Genomic DNA, 16041 nt, shown 5'->3' on the forward strand with positions numbered 1-16041 from the left:
ATCACAACCACTCAATTATATTATTTTAAAAGAAATTAAAATAAGAGTCAAACATTTTTAACAAATTAACGGTTGTGATTAATTGACGGGGTAAAATTTCTTTATTAAATGAGTGTATTACAATAATATTAATTTATTTCAGTATAAATTTTAGAGAATATTTATATGTTATAATTAAATATTTAAAAGTTTGTTATACAATTAGCTCATTTACTATCAAATTTTTATGATGAAATTAAATTCATTATCAATTGTGCTTTGAAATAAACTTTTTACTAATTATCTAATTATGGAAATAAACTTTTTATCAATTAGGCTTAGAAATTTGAGCAATTAAGACACTTAAAAGATTCTAATTCTTAATTCAATTAATCATATTTCGATTTTGAATTCTTTAATGATTTGCATATAACTTTTTATCTACATTAAAATTCTTTTATTGTTAAAAACAACTATGACTTCATATTTTTGATATTGTCTTCAAGATTCTTCTTTATTTTGGAAGCGAGTAAAATATTTTTTTAGTTAGGGATCTATTTTTTTTATTTGCCCTAGGCCTCTAAATAGTCGGAACCAGCACTGTTCATAGTCATAAATTTACTTGTCGTTATTATATTTTTCAATTTACAAGTAAATCATTAAGCCACGCCTCTATGGCCCTGTTCAACAAACTCTTTCGGTTAGGCTACTTTCGAACGTACATGTAAGTTTTGACAACATTTTACATGCCATGTAATTTTATGTGCCATTTCAATTATAACATTAGGTGTCACTTTCTAAAATCATTTTTCTTTCATTTTCTTGTATGCCATCTTTTAAAATCATGTCTCTTTCATTTTCTTTCTATGCATGTATTTTATATGTCACCTATTAAAATCATATATCTTTCATTTGTTACCATGCATGTATTTTGTGTTGAACACATATTGTAGTTGTCCCATTGTATAAAAATATGAATAAGTTTTTGTTCTCTCGTAAACTTCACCATAAAGGTTTTTCTTTTCTTTCATATATCTTACTCACCTATAAGATTTATGGAGTGTTCTTAACACCTTTGATTCTTTTAAGTTTGATATCCAACCTAAAAAAAATGTAATCGAAAGAGACTTTAATTTTAATCCCTTAAAAATATTTTTTTAAATCTTATACTTTATTTTTATATTGATAATCCTCTTATTCAATAACTTAAATTGTTATTTTTACATAGAATTATTTTTTGTTTTAATTATTTTTACATTTTGGGTGAGTAGAAAAAACTCGTTCTCTTCAATATCTTAGAGTTGAAATAAAATATGAAAAAATATTTCCTTTTTTTCTTATATTAAATATTTATCATAAAACCAATATAGCCTAACATTTCATTTAAATGTAAATATTTATTATTGAAGATTGTCTCAGTTGATAATTAGTTGGTTAATATATCAAGAGATCGTGAATTCAACTTTTTTTTTATATGAGAATATTTTTGATAAGTTGAACTAGTGTGATACCTGTGCGTTCGCACGGTACCCATCGTTTTCGCGCATTTGGATTGAGGAAAAAATATTAGTAAAAGATTAAATTTGAGTTAAAATGAGAAAAGTTATAAAAATACTAATACTAAAAAATTTGAATTTTGAAAATAAAAGGTAATTAAGAAAATAAAGTTTATATTGTTTTAGATTGAATAATACATCTATAGATCATTTAAGAAATGTAGTGGTTCCATTGAGAAATAATATTTGTAAAAAAGTATGAATTATAACTCATAAAATGAATGAGCTATTTATTGAAAGACCCATCTAACCAGAGTCCCAATAAAAACCCGACCAAACATGAGTTCATTTTGTTTTGTTGCGAATTAGGGAGGTGTTCAACAGTGTCATGGTCAATTTTCCGAATGTCATGTTCCCGTTAATATTCAATATTTTGATATGTAAGTCCATGGTCCTGTTATTATTGAATATTTTGATCAGTAATTTCATGTTTTCGTTAATATTAATATTTTGATCAGTAATTTCATGTTCTCGTTAATATTATTTTGATCAGTAATTTCATGTTCTCGTTAATATTAATATTTTGATCAGTAACTTCATGTTCATGTTAATTTTCAATATTTTGATCAGTAACTTCATGTTCCCGTTAATATTCAATATTTTGATCAGTAACTTCATATTTTGATCAGTAACTTCATGTTCCCGTTAATATTCAATATTTAAACGTATTTTGATCAGTAACTTTATGTTATTATTCAATATTTTAATAAATAATTTAATATTCCCGTTAGTACTAATTATTCTTATCACTAACTTCATGATTCGGTTAGTATATATATTATTACATAAATATAAATACGTTTAAATGAATGAAATACTTTTTTGCTACGTTTTCATTTATCATAAGTAATATTTAATTATTTATTTTATTTTAATATATTATAACATTTATAAATTTAGATGATATATAATGATTTAAAAATATTAAAAGAAATCATAGATATTCATATTGTAATAAATATAATATTTATAATTTTAGATGATATATAATGATTTAAAAATATTTAAAAAAATCATAGATATTCATATTGTAATAAATAGTTTATTTGTTAATAATAAAATATAGATGGTAAACATAAATAATATCTATACACAATAATGAAAATGAAATCGAATAGATACAAAACAAATTTACAACACGCCCTCTCCATCTCAAAGAAGAGCAAAATCAAATAATATTACAACAGTTTTATTAGTGTTTGATTTGATATTAATGATGTATCCAAAATTTCAAAATAATTATTGTCGTTCAGGTTAATTTTCAAAAAACAATATCTATGAAAACTCAGGATTGACAAGGCTATCTATGAAAACTCAACATTGATAAGGCTTTACTTAACTGGCCATAGCTTTATTCGACCCAATCAAATATTTCACGTAAGAATGATAATTTAAGAACTAATAATAATGCTTCTTAATTTAAGACTAATAATAATGCTATACTTATTCGGAAGTGCACTTCCGAGAATCCCTAAAATGTGAAAAATGTGTTTTCGGAAGTGCATTTTCGAAAACACCCTCCATTTGGTGTTTTCGGAAGTGCACTTCCGAAGTCTGGAAAAATTTAGAAAAAAAATACTTCGAAAATGCATCTCCGAAGCAGGGGCAACTTGAAAATTTCGCCGCGGGTCACCTCCATAGGGGGTAATTCAAGAAATTCTCATTTTTATTTTGTAGTATTTGGATTTGAAATTATCTTTCTTGACCCGCTTACCTTATTGGTCACCCGCGGCGAAATTTTCAAAATGCCCCTATATTTCAGAGATACATCTCTAAAATCACTTTTTTCTGAAAAAAATTAATTTCGGAAGTGCACTTCCGAAAACACAAAAAAAGGTGTTTTCGAAGATGCATTTCTGAAATCAATTTTTTTTAGAGAGGGGTGCCTTCGGAGATGCATATCCGAAATATTCCAATTTTTGGTCTGTCTCGGATATGCATTTCCGAAGAAAATCAATAATTACTAAAAAAATTTATTATATATTGTATTTAAAAAATAATTTAATATAGTTTTATATGAATATTTAATGAAATTTTTAGAATTTGATTTAATTTAATATAAAAGAAAGACATTTTGGATCTGTAATTTTATATGAATATTTATCTAATTTTTATTTTTGATTTAATGATAAAAAAAATTAGATCTCTAAATGTATGACTGAATTTTATTAGCCATTTGAAGAGAGTTAAATATTATTTATTTGAACATATTGTACATGATTTGAAATTAAGTATTATAGGTTCCTTTTAAAAAATATTTCTTAAAGAAAGAAAAATAACACACATTTTAATTAAATATTAAGATTTAATATTTAATTAATATTAGAGATAGAGGATAAACTAAATTTTTAAAAAACTAATAAAGTTTAATGAGTGGATTAATTCTTCCACGTTATGTGATACTTTAAAATATGGACGTTCACAAATACAACATAACTAAGAATAAGAGTTAGAGAACAATTAAATTAATAAGAGATTATAAAGAATAATTTTTTGTCTCAATATTTTACTTTAAAAACATAAACATAGTCAAGAACTGAAAAACATAATTTATCACAATTTTCAAAAAGAAAAAACCATGATGCTTCAAAATGTATACCTAAAAAATATATATAAATAATAATTTTTACTTTATCTACTAACGTCTCTCTCCCACAAATCACATATTTTTTATACCTCAAAGTTTCATCTACAAAACGTACACAACAAAAAAAAACACTCTAAAGTTTAAAAAAAAAAAAAAAAAGAAATCATAGATTTAAAGAGGAAGATAATTCTTCTAACTTGCCTTTTAATATTAATTTGTAATGCTTCAAAATATGTACCTATAAAAAAAAACTTAATTAATTTGAATGTGAGAGAAAATATAAAACATAAATTTAGTTATTGTTTCTTTAAATATGTGTATGAAGAATTATTAAATGAAGGAGAGAAATTCACCGGTACATAAAATAATGAACCTTTAAAGTAGGAGTACTTAAAAAAAATATAAATAAAAAATAAAAAGAGTTTAAAGGTAGTGCACTGACAGTGTAAACAAACTTTACACATACATCCAATTAAAATCCTTACACTTGCCATGTCATATTAATTTTTTTAAATTAAAATTGTGTTTTAATTGGATGCATAGTTGTGATTGGTTGACAGTGCATATCCCTTTTTCTCAAATAAAAATTATAGATTTGATGAGGGAGATAGTTATTCTAAATTTTTCTCTCCTACAATCTAATTTCTTCAAAAATATTTTGTATTGGTTCAAAACATAATTAAAAATTAGAAAACAACAATAAAATTAAAAAAATATGATAGAAATCATAGATTTTAAAATATATATCCTTCTTCTTACTTGCCGCCTCTAATATATCAACTTAAAAAAAAATTGATGCTTTAAATCCACTTCAAATTACGAATATATAAATAAATAATTAAAAATTAGAAAACAACAATTATTCTTAAATTTCAACTTTTAAAAACAATTTTTGTGAAGCTTTATATTCGCTTTATATTTTGCACCTACAAAAAATAATAATTAAGAATTAGAAAATAAAAATTAAAATAGGAAGAGGGCATAAAAACAATATAGAAGTAGAATGAACAATAAAAATGAAAAACTATAAATTTAAAGTTATTATTTCATTGAATATTTGCATGAGAGAGAAAATAAAAAATCATAAAGAGAAAATGAGAGAGATTTCTTCTAAATTATTCTCTCCTATGATCCAATTTATTCAAGAGTATTCTGTGGTATTTCAAAATATATACCTACAAAATGATAGAGTTAGTAGTTAATTGTTGTCAGTTTGTTTAATAAAGTCCTAGTATTTAGGAGGACCTATTATTTAGGAGTTTAGTTAGGTTTTTGATTCTTTCCACTGCATAATAGGGCTGTTAGATGCAGTTGCTATTTACTCTCAGTCACGTTGTATTGGATACATATATAGCCTCAGTTTGCTATCATTCAATAATATCTCCTTTCCAATTGCTATAACAGTTTCTGAGTTTAACAATTGGCATTAGAGCTCTGTAAAGGGCCTGGCTGTGTGAAAGAGTGTGAGTGAAATAGAAAGAGAGAGAGAGAGAGCAGAATGTCAACATCAGAGAGATTTCTGCAACCCTCCATCCCAAAATTCGACGGCCATTACGATTTTTGGGCGATGACGATGGAGAACTTTCTGAGAAGTAAGGAGATGTGGAGTCTGGTGGATGAAGGAATACCGGCACCGGCAATTGGGACGTCATCAGCAAATGAGGCACAGAGGAAGATGGTGGAGGAAGCCAAACTCAAAGATTTGAAGGTCAAAAACTATCTATTCCAGGCAATAGATAGACAAATTCTAGAGACAATTCTCGACAAAGGGACGTCGAAGGCAATCTGAAATTCAATGAAGCAGAAGTATCAAGGATCCACTAAGGTGAAAAGGGCTCAACTTCAGGCACTGAGAAGAGAGTTTGAACTTCTCGGCATGAAAGAAGGAGAAAAGGTAGACATTTACCTAGGTCGAACCCTGTGTATAGTAAACAAAATGAAGTCGAATGGCGAGACAATAGAGCAGAGTACAGTGGTCAGTAAGGTACTTAGATCTTTGACTCCCAAATTCAATTATGTTGTTTGTTCAATAGAGGAGTCAAATGATTTAAGTACGCTAAGCATCGATGAATTGCACGTGAGTCTGTTGGTTCAAGAACAGAGGATGCAGGGCTACCATGAGGAGGAACATTTGTTGAAAGTGGCTCATGAAGACAGAGCAGGCAGGGGAAGAGGTCGAGGTGCATTCAGAGGAGGACGTGGTCGAGGTAGAGGAAGACAACCTTTAAGCAAAGCAACCATTGCGTGTTTCAAATGTCATAAGTTGGGACACTTTCAATATGAATGTCTCGACTGGGAAAAGAAAGCAAATTATGCTGAGTTAGAAGAAGAGGAGGAGCTTTTGTTGATGTCATATGTAGAGCATCATGAAACAAAGAGGGACAAGGTGTGGTTCCTCGACTCAGGATGCAGTAATCACATGACCGGGAATAAAGAATGGTTCCTTGATCTGGAAGAAGAGTTTAGCCGAACAGTAAAACTCGGAAATGACACAACAATGGCCGTGGTTGCAAAAGGAAGCATAAGAGTGGAAGTGAATGGCATAACCCAGGTGATTTCTGATGTTTACTATATTCCTGAGCTTAAAAACAATTTATTAAGCTTGGGACAACTTCAAGAGAAGGGATTATCAATCTTGATTCAAAATGGGACTTGCAAAGTGTTTCATCCTAAGAGAGGTTTGATTATGCAAAGTGATATGAGTGGGAACAGAATGTTCTTTGTGTTAGCCTCCATGGAAACAAAGAGCTCTATGTGCTTAAAGATTGAAGGAGTGGCTGAAAAAGAAGCTCACATGTGGCACTGCCGGTTCGGGCACTTGAATAACGAGGGATTGAGAATGTTGTCTATCAACAAGATGGTAATTGGTTTACCTTTGCTGAAAAATTCAGAGAAGATATGCACCACGTGTTTGTCTGGCAAGCAACATAGAGAACCCATACCCAAGAAAAGCTTATGGAAGGCATCGAAACCGCTTCAGCTAATCCATTCAGACATATGTGGTCCTATCACGCCAACTTCCAGCAGCAACAAGAGGTACATTTTAAGTTTTATCGATGACTTTACTCGTAAAACTTGGGTTTATTTCTTGCATGAAAAATCAAAAGCTTTTGTCACATTCAAAAACTTCAAGGCTGGTGTTGAAAAGGAGATAGGGGCATACATAACATGTTTGAGGACAAACAGGGGTGGTGAGTTCAACTCAAATGAGTTCAAAGAATTTTGTCAATCACAAGGCATCAGTAGGCAATTGACAGCAGCCTATACCCCCCAGCAGAACGGTGTTGCCGAGAGGAAGAACAGGACAATTACGAATGCTGTCCGATCCATGCTAAGTGAGAAACAAGTTCCCAAAACTTTCTGGCCGGATGCTGTGCGATGGTGTGTACATATTCAAAATCGATGTCCAACAGCAGCAGTTCAAAATACAACACCGGAAGAGGCATGGAGTGGTAAGAAACCAGTGGTGGAGTATTTTCGAATCTTCGGTTGTGTAGCACATGTCCATGTGCCGGATCAAAAAAGGAGCAAGTTGGATGATAAGAGTAAAAAATGTATTTTTTTAGGAGTCAGTGAAGAATCGAAAGCTTGGAGATTATGTGATCCGGTTTCGAAGAAAATTATCATCAGTAGAGATGTAATTTTTGAAGAAGAAGAAAGTTGGGATTGGGGCAGAACACACAAGGAGATCAAGGGGGATATATTAGAATATGGTGATGGTATCATTGAAGATGAAAGTGATGATCATATTGAAGAAGAAAGTGGTGAAATAAGAAATTCAAACAGCAACTCAAATGAGGAAAATCCAAGGGCCCCTGAAGTGCTTGACGCAACTGGAGAATTAGTTGAAGGGAGGGGAGCACGAGAAAGAAGAGTACCAGGTTGGATGGCAGCTTATGAAACAGGGGAAGGACTTTCAGAGGAAGAGAATCTCAATGTAATGTTGGCAGTCACTGACCCTGTTACATTTGGAGAAGCAAATAAAAGCAAGAAGTGGAGGGAAGCAATGTCAGCAGAAATTGAGGCCATAGAAAAGAATCATACCTGGGAGCTTACAATATTGCCTAAAGGAGTAAAGCCTATCGGAGTTAAGTGGGTGTTCAAGACTAAGCGTAATGAAGTTGGAGAAATAGAGAAATTCAAAGCAAGATTGGTTGCAAAAGGGTATGCACAACGTCATGGAATAGATTACACTGAAGTATTTGCTCCGGTGGCGAGGCTTGACACCATTCGTGTGATACTTTCCATGGCTGCTCAGTTCAGTTGGGAGGTCTTTCAACTCGATGTAAAGAGTGCTTTTCTTAATGGTGAACTCAAAGAAGAAGTGTTTGTGCAGCATCCAGAGGGATTCATTAAAAAGGGAGAAGAAGAGAAAGTCCACAATTTGAAGAGAGCACTTTACGGACTAAAACAGGCACCGCGAGCGTGGTATAGCAGAATTGAAGTCTACTTTGTGCATGAAGGGTTTGAAAGATGTCCCAATGAGCACACCTTGTTCACCAAGACAAAAGGAGGTAAAATTTTGATAGTTAGCCTTTACGTTGATGATTTGATTTTTACCGGGAATGATAGAAGTATGTGTGACGAGTTTAAAGCTTCAATGATGTCAGAATTTGATATGTCTGATTTTGGAAAAATGAAATATTTTTTGGGGATAGAAGTCAAACAATGTTCGAATGGAATATTCATATGTCAGAGAAGGTATGCATGGGAAGTATTAGCAAGGTTTGGCATGGAAAATAGCAATGCAGTCAAGAACCCAATAGTACCGGGTACAAAGCTGTACAAAGATGAGGATGGAGTTGGAGTTGATGAAACTCTATACAAGCAGTTGGTTGGAAGTCTCATGTATTTGACTGCGACTAGGCCTGACTTAATGTATGGTGTTAGCTTAATAAGCAGGTTCATGACAAGTCCTACTATGTCACATTGGCTCGCGGCAAAGAGAATTCTGCGGTATTTAAAAGGTACAGCAGATCATGGAATTTTCTACAAAAAGGGGGATAACAGCTTGAAACTTTTGGCATTTACGGATAGTGATTATGCCGGTGACTTGGATGATCGAAAAAGTACATCTGGATTCGTATTTATGTTGGGAGCTGGAGTTGTTTTGTGGTCATCAAAGAAACAACCGGTGGTTGCTCTTTCTACTACGGAGGCAGAATATATAGCTGCCACGATGTGCGGCTGTCAGTGTGTTTGGCTCAGGAGGATATTGGAAAAACTTGGAATTGAAGAGAAGACTAGTACGGTGATCATGTGTGATAACAGCTCTACCATACAGTTATCGAAGAATCCGGTGTTTCATGGCAAGAGTAAGCACATTGATGTAAGATTTCACTTTCTTAGAGACTTGGTGAATGATGGAGTCATTAAACTGAGCTACTGCAACACTCAAGAACAAATTGCCGATATTATGACAAAGCCATTGAAATTAGAGCAGTTTGAAAAGCTTCGCAGCATGCTTGGAGTGACTGAAGTTATAATGTCGGAAGCTTAGATGCATTAGTTTAAGGGAGGGAATGATAGAGTTAGTAGTTAATTGTTGTCAGCTTGTTTAATAAAGTCCTAGTATTTAGGAGGACCTATTATTTAGGAGTTTAGTTAGGTTTTTGATTCTTTCCACTGCATAATAGGGCTGTTAGATGCAGTTGCTATTTACTCTCAGTCACGTTGTATTGGATACATATATAGCCTCAGTTTGCTATCATTCAATAATATCTCCTTTCCAATTGCTATAACAGTTTCTGAGTTTAACACAAAAACATAACTAAAATGTAAAGAACAATGATAAACTTAAAAAGAGAGAACAAAACCGATAAAATATTTGAAGAAGTAGACATTGCTTCAAACATAAAGAGATGAAAATCATAAATGTGAAGAAGTAAATACTTCTTTTAACATGAGAAAAAGAAACTATTATATGAGATAGTGAATAGAATTTTGAAAATTTCTTTACCCACCTCCCTATGGGTGGTCACCTCCTGCGAAAAACCAAAACTACCCCTGCTTCGGAAGTTCATTTTCGAAAGCGTGTTTTTTTAAAAAAATTGACTTACTTCGGAAGTTCATTTCCGAAACAATTATTTCGGAAGTTCACTTCCGAAATACTGCGATTTCTGCAGATTTATCAAAACACTCCCCCTCCCCCAATCATTTACCCTAAATCAAAACAAAAAGTGGCAGAGGCGAAAATTTGTGCAAACAGAATTCCAAAGCTGCATCAAGGCTCCAATCACACTGCTAAACAACATTCAAAAGCCCTCAATCCTAACACTTTGTAAGTTTTGAAATTTTTAGATCTATTATTCAAATGCATGTTATTTAGGGTTTTAATTGCATAAATGATATATGGCTAGGTTGTTAGTAGTATTTAGGTTGTTTAGAAGCATTTTGATTTGGTTTGAAGGTTGATTTAGGGGTCTGCCATGGAAGTTGCAGGAAATTGCATCGCAGGGGTGTTTCGGAAGTTCATTTCCGAAAACACCTCCATCCCAGTTTTCGGAAATGAACTTCCGAAATGTATCAGAAGTTCAATTTTTTTTGTTTTTTATTTTGTCTCTCATATTAATCAATTTCAATTGTTTACAGGAACATGTCAGGCAACCAACCAGCACGCAGGACTGACGCTAAGGGAAGAAAGGGTTCTTCAAAGAAGGAGGTGAAAGAGGTGAAAGAGGTGAAAGAGGTGAATGAGGTGAAGGAGGTGAAGGAGAAGAAGGAGAAGAAGAAACTTTTGACTGGTTCTGCTTCGCAGCCTTCAGGCGTGATCAACGCTGATGGTTCTGATACTGAGTGGGATGAGGATTGGTATAATTATCTTCATTCGGAGGAGTTCGCTCGTCGGGAAGAATAACGTGTTTTTATTTTGTTTGATGTGTATTTTGTAACGCTCGTCGGGCAGAATAACATGCTTTTGTCTTGTTTGACGTGTCTTGTTTTGTTCTGATTTCGGATTGTATCGAATAATGTTTTTGTATTGGATTTATCATGTTAGTTTTTGGAAGTGGTAACCGGGGCTGGAACATATGACGGAGGAGGTGGATGTCCGGAGGAAGAAGAACCGGAGGTACGTCCACCGCGAGACAAATGAGCCAATCAATGTAAGCTATAGTTTATCATTATCATCTGGGGACGTCATTTCTAAAAAATCAAGATTAAAAATAATAAGATTTTTTTCCCAATTTTTTGTAATGACGTCTCCTGATGATAATGATAAACTATAGCTTACATTGATTGGCTCATTTGTGCCGCGGTGAATTCTTATTATTTTTGTAAACTAATAGGGTGAATTTAACTAATCTCTTATCATGTTAGCTTTTAATTTTTGTAACTTATCGCATAGTGCATTATAAAAACATAAGGTGGAATAAGAAATACTGATATATTCTCATATATTATTAGTTCAACTACTATTCTACCTTTCTTTCCAGACATGGGTCTTTGTGTTTCTTATCTAAACACCAAACATTTGAACTTATTAGTAGAAAATTAAATTGTGGTCTCTAACTTATAAGTTTGTATTGCAATCTTGTGCAAAAAGAAAGTGCAATGAAAAAAGCACAAAGTTTAAGTCTAGTAAAGTATAACAAAAAAAGAAAGTCTAAAAAGAAAGTACAAAAAGTTTAAGAAATGAGCAAACAGCTTCTCAAGAAACACTGTCTCGTATAACTAAATATATCTCTCAGTGAAGAATGACTATAATGTTAGGCTTTCTGGGTTTTCAATGATTTTAGAGAATGTCTGAAGGAAGGCAGCCAGGTCAGCCCCATAAATTATTCGGTGATCAGCTGTTACATTCACCTAAAAAAGGAAAGTTAAGAAATTAGTTTGACCCTGGGAAATTAAAAAAAAAATGATTCCATATAGTTCGTATCAAAAACCGACATAAGAGAACCATCTGAAGGAGTATTTGACATGGTGCTTCTTATGATTCATGATATATGATGCATACCAGATGAAGAAAGAAAAATATTTTCTACCTTTTATCACCAAAGTGAGGCATCATCCTCCATGGTACTTAAAAATGTTCGACTTGTATTAATGTTCACCTCCACGATAAAATTTGTTAAGCATTCCGTATAATACTTTTTAGTCTCGCTTAGGTGGAAATTGACTCCAAGGCTTATTGACATATCTCTAACTTTACTCTAACTTTTCCATTATTTATTTTCTTAATTCTATAACTAAGATTATATCATAAACAAACAAAAAATGCTATAAAAAAATGGTGTGTTTCTCTACAATATCTGCTAAAAGGGGATATCCATTAACTGACTATGAAGGAAATAACACTGCACTCGAAATGATGGTTTGGAGACATTCCCAATTGTTGGTTTCTTGGTTCACACCCCAAACACGGCAGTGGAATTTGTTTGCAGAGAATCAGGTGTATAGATTTTTTTTTTTCAAAAGGAAAAACAAAAACAAAACACTACAGAGGAAGTCGTGGTTGTAGGTCCTATGCGACAATGAATATATGAAACAGGTCCAGTTGTTTACCGTGCCCAGGAACTTAGCAGAAGAAATATTAAACTACAAAATCAGCCTATGTGGTATTTTAAAATGCACTTTAGCCCCTAGGAATCAATCGAGCTATCTGAAATAAGGTTCCTGTGAAACCTATCAATAAAAAAAGCTCAAGACAGAGTGTGAAAAGTTTCGATAATACTTTCTTCAAGAGAGAAAGACTATATGATCTAGGCCAGATAAGAACAAAAGCATTCTGGATATTAAAAACTTTGGTTGATTTGGGTAAGAGGAGAAGGAATCAGAAATTCAGGAAATAGAAAATTCAAAGGGTGCGCTTATAGGTGAGTTTCCTCGTTGAATATCAGAATCCAGCAAATAATTTTTAAGAAGTGGTTAGAAAAAAGAATTATGGTGAATGTTTAAACAGAGCCAGGAAAATAATTCTGCAGAAAAATACGTTCCTAAAGCATAACACCACCCAGATATAATCTAAAGTTTAGGCTATGACCCTACAACAGTTAACCCTTCTGATTATATTGCTAGTGTGCCAAAATGCAAATGTATTCTAAGGTTTATGCATTCGTATGATGACTATGGTGCAATGACAGAAGTTTTTGCTTATGTTAACCCGGGTTTTATCTTTTGTTCTAATCATGAATGCGTAAACAGAAAGAAAAGTATATACTATATAACTCACCAGCATTTTATTTTTCACCCTGAAAAATCCATCTGCATCGGCCAGAACAGTAGGCTTTGATGCTCCGACAGCCATGATAGCCCCCTAAAAAAACGAAAAAATGTTTAACCTCCCCAAAAATAACGTTCAAACTACTAGAAAATAAGGCAGATAATATCTAAATTTAACAGATAAGGAAGATAATAAATCAAAATCCTTGAAATAATCACTAACCTGGCCTGGTGGAAGAATCGCATCAAACCTGTCAACTCCAAACATACCCAAGTTGGAAAGCGTGAAAGTTCCTGCACGTAACCAACCAGGCACAAATAATATCGGGTTAGAACATTCAAGTAACATAGAAATCGAATTGCCAACAACAACAACAACAACAACAACAATAAACAAACCTGAATTATACTCATGAGGTTGCAATTGCTTTGAACGAGCCTTTGCAACTAGTTCTTTCCATTTTTGGGACAACAGATACAAGTCCAACTACAAGACAACAACAAAACAATCAACCAATGAAATTGAACAAAAACATAAACAGACAAACAAATCAAAATTCAGACCTTATCAGCATCTTGAAGAACTGGGGTTATCAAACCACCATTGATTGCCACGGCAACAGCAACATTAATGTTACTGTTATAGTGAAAGTTCTTGCCGTCTTTGCAGGTAGCATTGACAACTGGATGCTGAACAAGTGCCATGGCAGCAGCTTTGGCCAATATAGCAGTCATAGTAACACCCTTAGGTTTCACCTGAACATAAATAATTCAACATCACATTTCAAAATCCCAACACAATAATATTCAATTTCAACCACACATCACCAAAATTTCTAAATCAAACAATGCCATATTCATCATCATCATCATCACCGTCAACAGCATATATCAAACTTCAAAATCAAACCATGCCATTATCATCATCATATACCAAATTTCAAAACCAAACAATGCCAGTATCATCATCATCATATATCAAATTTCAAAATCAAAGAATGCCACTATCATCATTACCATCATCATCATATATCAAATTTCAAAATCAAACAATGCCAGTATCATCATCACCAGCATCATCATCTATCAAATTTCCAAATCAAACAATGCCAGTATAATCAACAGCATTTATCAAATTTCCAAATCAAACAATGCCATTATAATCTTCATATCAAATTTCAAAATCAAACAATGTCATCATCATAATTATCATCATATACCAAATTTCAAAATTCAAATTTATACCTTCTCATATAAAGCATCAAGAGCATCCGTCGTAACCGGATATCCAACACGGAAAGTCGGCACAGATAAACTCTCCACCATATTCTTAGCAACAGCAGATTGCATAGTAGTAAAAGCAACATTACTTGAACCCGGCAACGCAGCCGGTGCAGCAGAAGAAGAACCAGCTTTCGGCTTCTCCGACGCCACCGGAGCAGAAGCTACCACCGAAGGTGCATTACTCTTCGACGGCACAATCCCTGCAGCAGCCTCCACATCAGCCGGAGTAATCCTCCCAAACGGACCAGTCCCATTGACGGACGCAATGTCAATTTTATGCTGCTTCGCAAGCTTCTTAGCCTGAGGTGTGGCCGTAATTTTCTTCGGACCATCAGAAACAGCCTTAACCGGTGGCGGCGGAGGAGGAGAAGGAGACTGAGAAGAAATCACCGGAGGAGTGTCCGGTACTTCAGGAGGAGGAGAAGAAGAACCAGAACCAGAACCGGATTTGACGGATTTGGCCTTAGCTTGAGCTTCAGCGATATCTTCAGCAGTTTCAGCGAGCAAACCAATCGGAGCACCAACCGGAGCAGTTTCACCTTCCGAAACAACAATAGCAGCAAGAATTCCATCATAGAAAGTTTCGACATCCATATCAGCTTTATCTGATTCAACAACAACAACACTATCACCTTTGGAGAGAGTGTCGCCTTCGGATTTGATCCACGAGACGATTTTACCCTCGGTCATGGTAGAACTGAGTGCGGGCATGAAGATTTCGCGGATCTTGGCTTGGATTTTGAAGGGACGGCGGCGAAGGGAGGAGGTGCGGGGGAGGATGAGAGTGGAGAAAGGGAGGGAAGTTGAGGTGCGGAGAGACGGAGATGGAGAAGCCATTGAGATTATCGAAGTGGAATGTGCGTTCATTTTGGAAAATGAGAGTGAAAATTGAATGGAATGACTTACGAGAGGGGCGGAGACGACGAGGGGGAGTTGATGGGCAGCTATGAAGTGGTTAGTGTTTTAAGTTCTCTATATACAAGTAGTGCTTGTTGTTCAACGATCTCACCGATGTAAAGGTTTTGTTTGTTTATTTATTATGGTCGATGGATACAACTTTATAATATTGATGAGCTTGTTTTTTTGGTTACAAACCTAGTTTATTATAATCAACACTCTCAAATGAATCGGAGTTCAAATATGGATCTAACGAAAGTTATTTTTATTTAAGTTGGAAATGATCTAACGAAAGTTATTTTTATTTAAGTTGGAAATAATATTAAGGGTCTTGCTAAAGATATTGAATCCTCTTAATGAAATTGTCTTCTTAGAAGTCACTTCACTTATCACTCGTGCGATTTTATGTTTAGGCCTTTAAGAATTTCTAAATTCAAGTTCTACTCTTTTCTTTTTTTTAACCAATCGTTAGTTGGTTCAGTTGTGATTGGCGCTGGACTTGGTAGGGAGAACTACGGTTCGATCCCCTGGATCCCCCGCAACTCCGATCAGGAGGGAGATGGAATCACTTGATGCCAA

At 33.6% G+C, this 16041-nt stretch overlaps 1 protein-coding gene across 1 annotated transcript; it reads right to left on the minus strand.

Annotated features, from left to right (window-relative positions):
* Window positions 1-11618: 11618 nt before the first annotated feature.
* LOC131642573 (dihydrolipoyllysine-residue acetyltransferase component 4 of pyruvate dehydrogenase complex, chloroplastic-like) lies at window positions 11619-15605 on the minus strand. The gene is made up of 6 exons (XM_058912808.1): window positions 14527-15605; window positions 13846-14037; window positions 13681-13768; window positions 13505-13575; window positions 13292-13375; window positions 11619-11925 (listed from the first exon to the last, which is right to left on the minus strand). The coding sequence occupies exons 1-6, from the start codon at window positions 15430-15432 to the stop codon at window positions 11821-11823; spliced, it is 1446 nt and encodes a 481-aa protein (XP_058768791.1). The 5' UTR covers window positions 15433-15605; the 3' UTR covers window positions 11619-11820.
* Window positions 15606-16041: the final 436 nt, after the last annotated feature.

This window comes from Vicia villosa, linkage group LG1 (genome assembly GCF_029867415.1).
Source record: "Vicia villosa cultivar HV-30 ecotype Madison, WI linkage group LG1, Vvil1.0, whole genome shotgun sequence".
In the NCBI taxonomy this organism is placed as follows: Eukaryota; Viridiplantae; Streptophyta; class Magnoliopsida; order Fabales; family Fabaceae; genus Vicia; species Vicia villosa.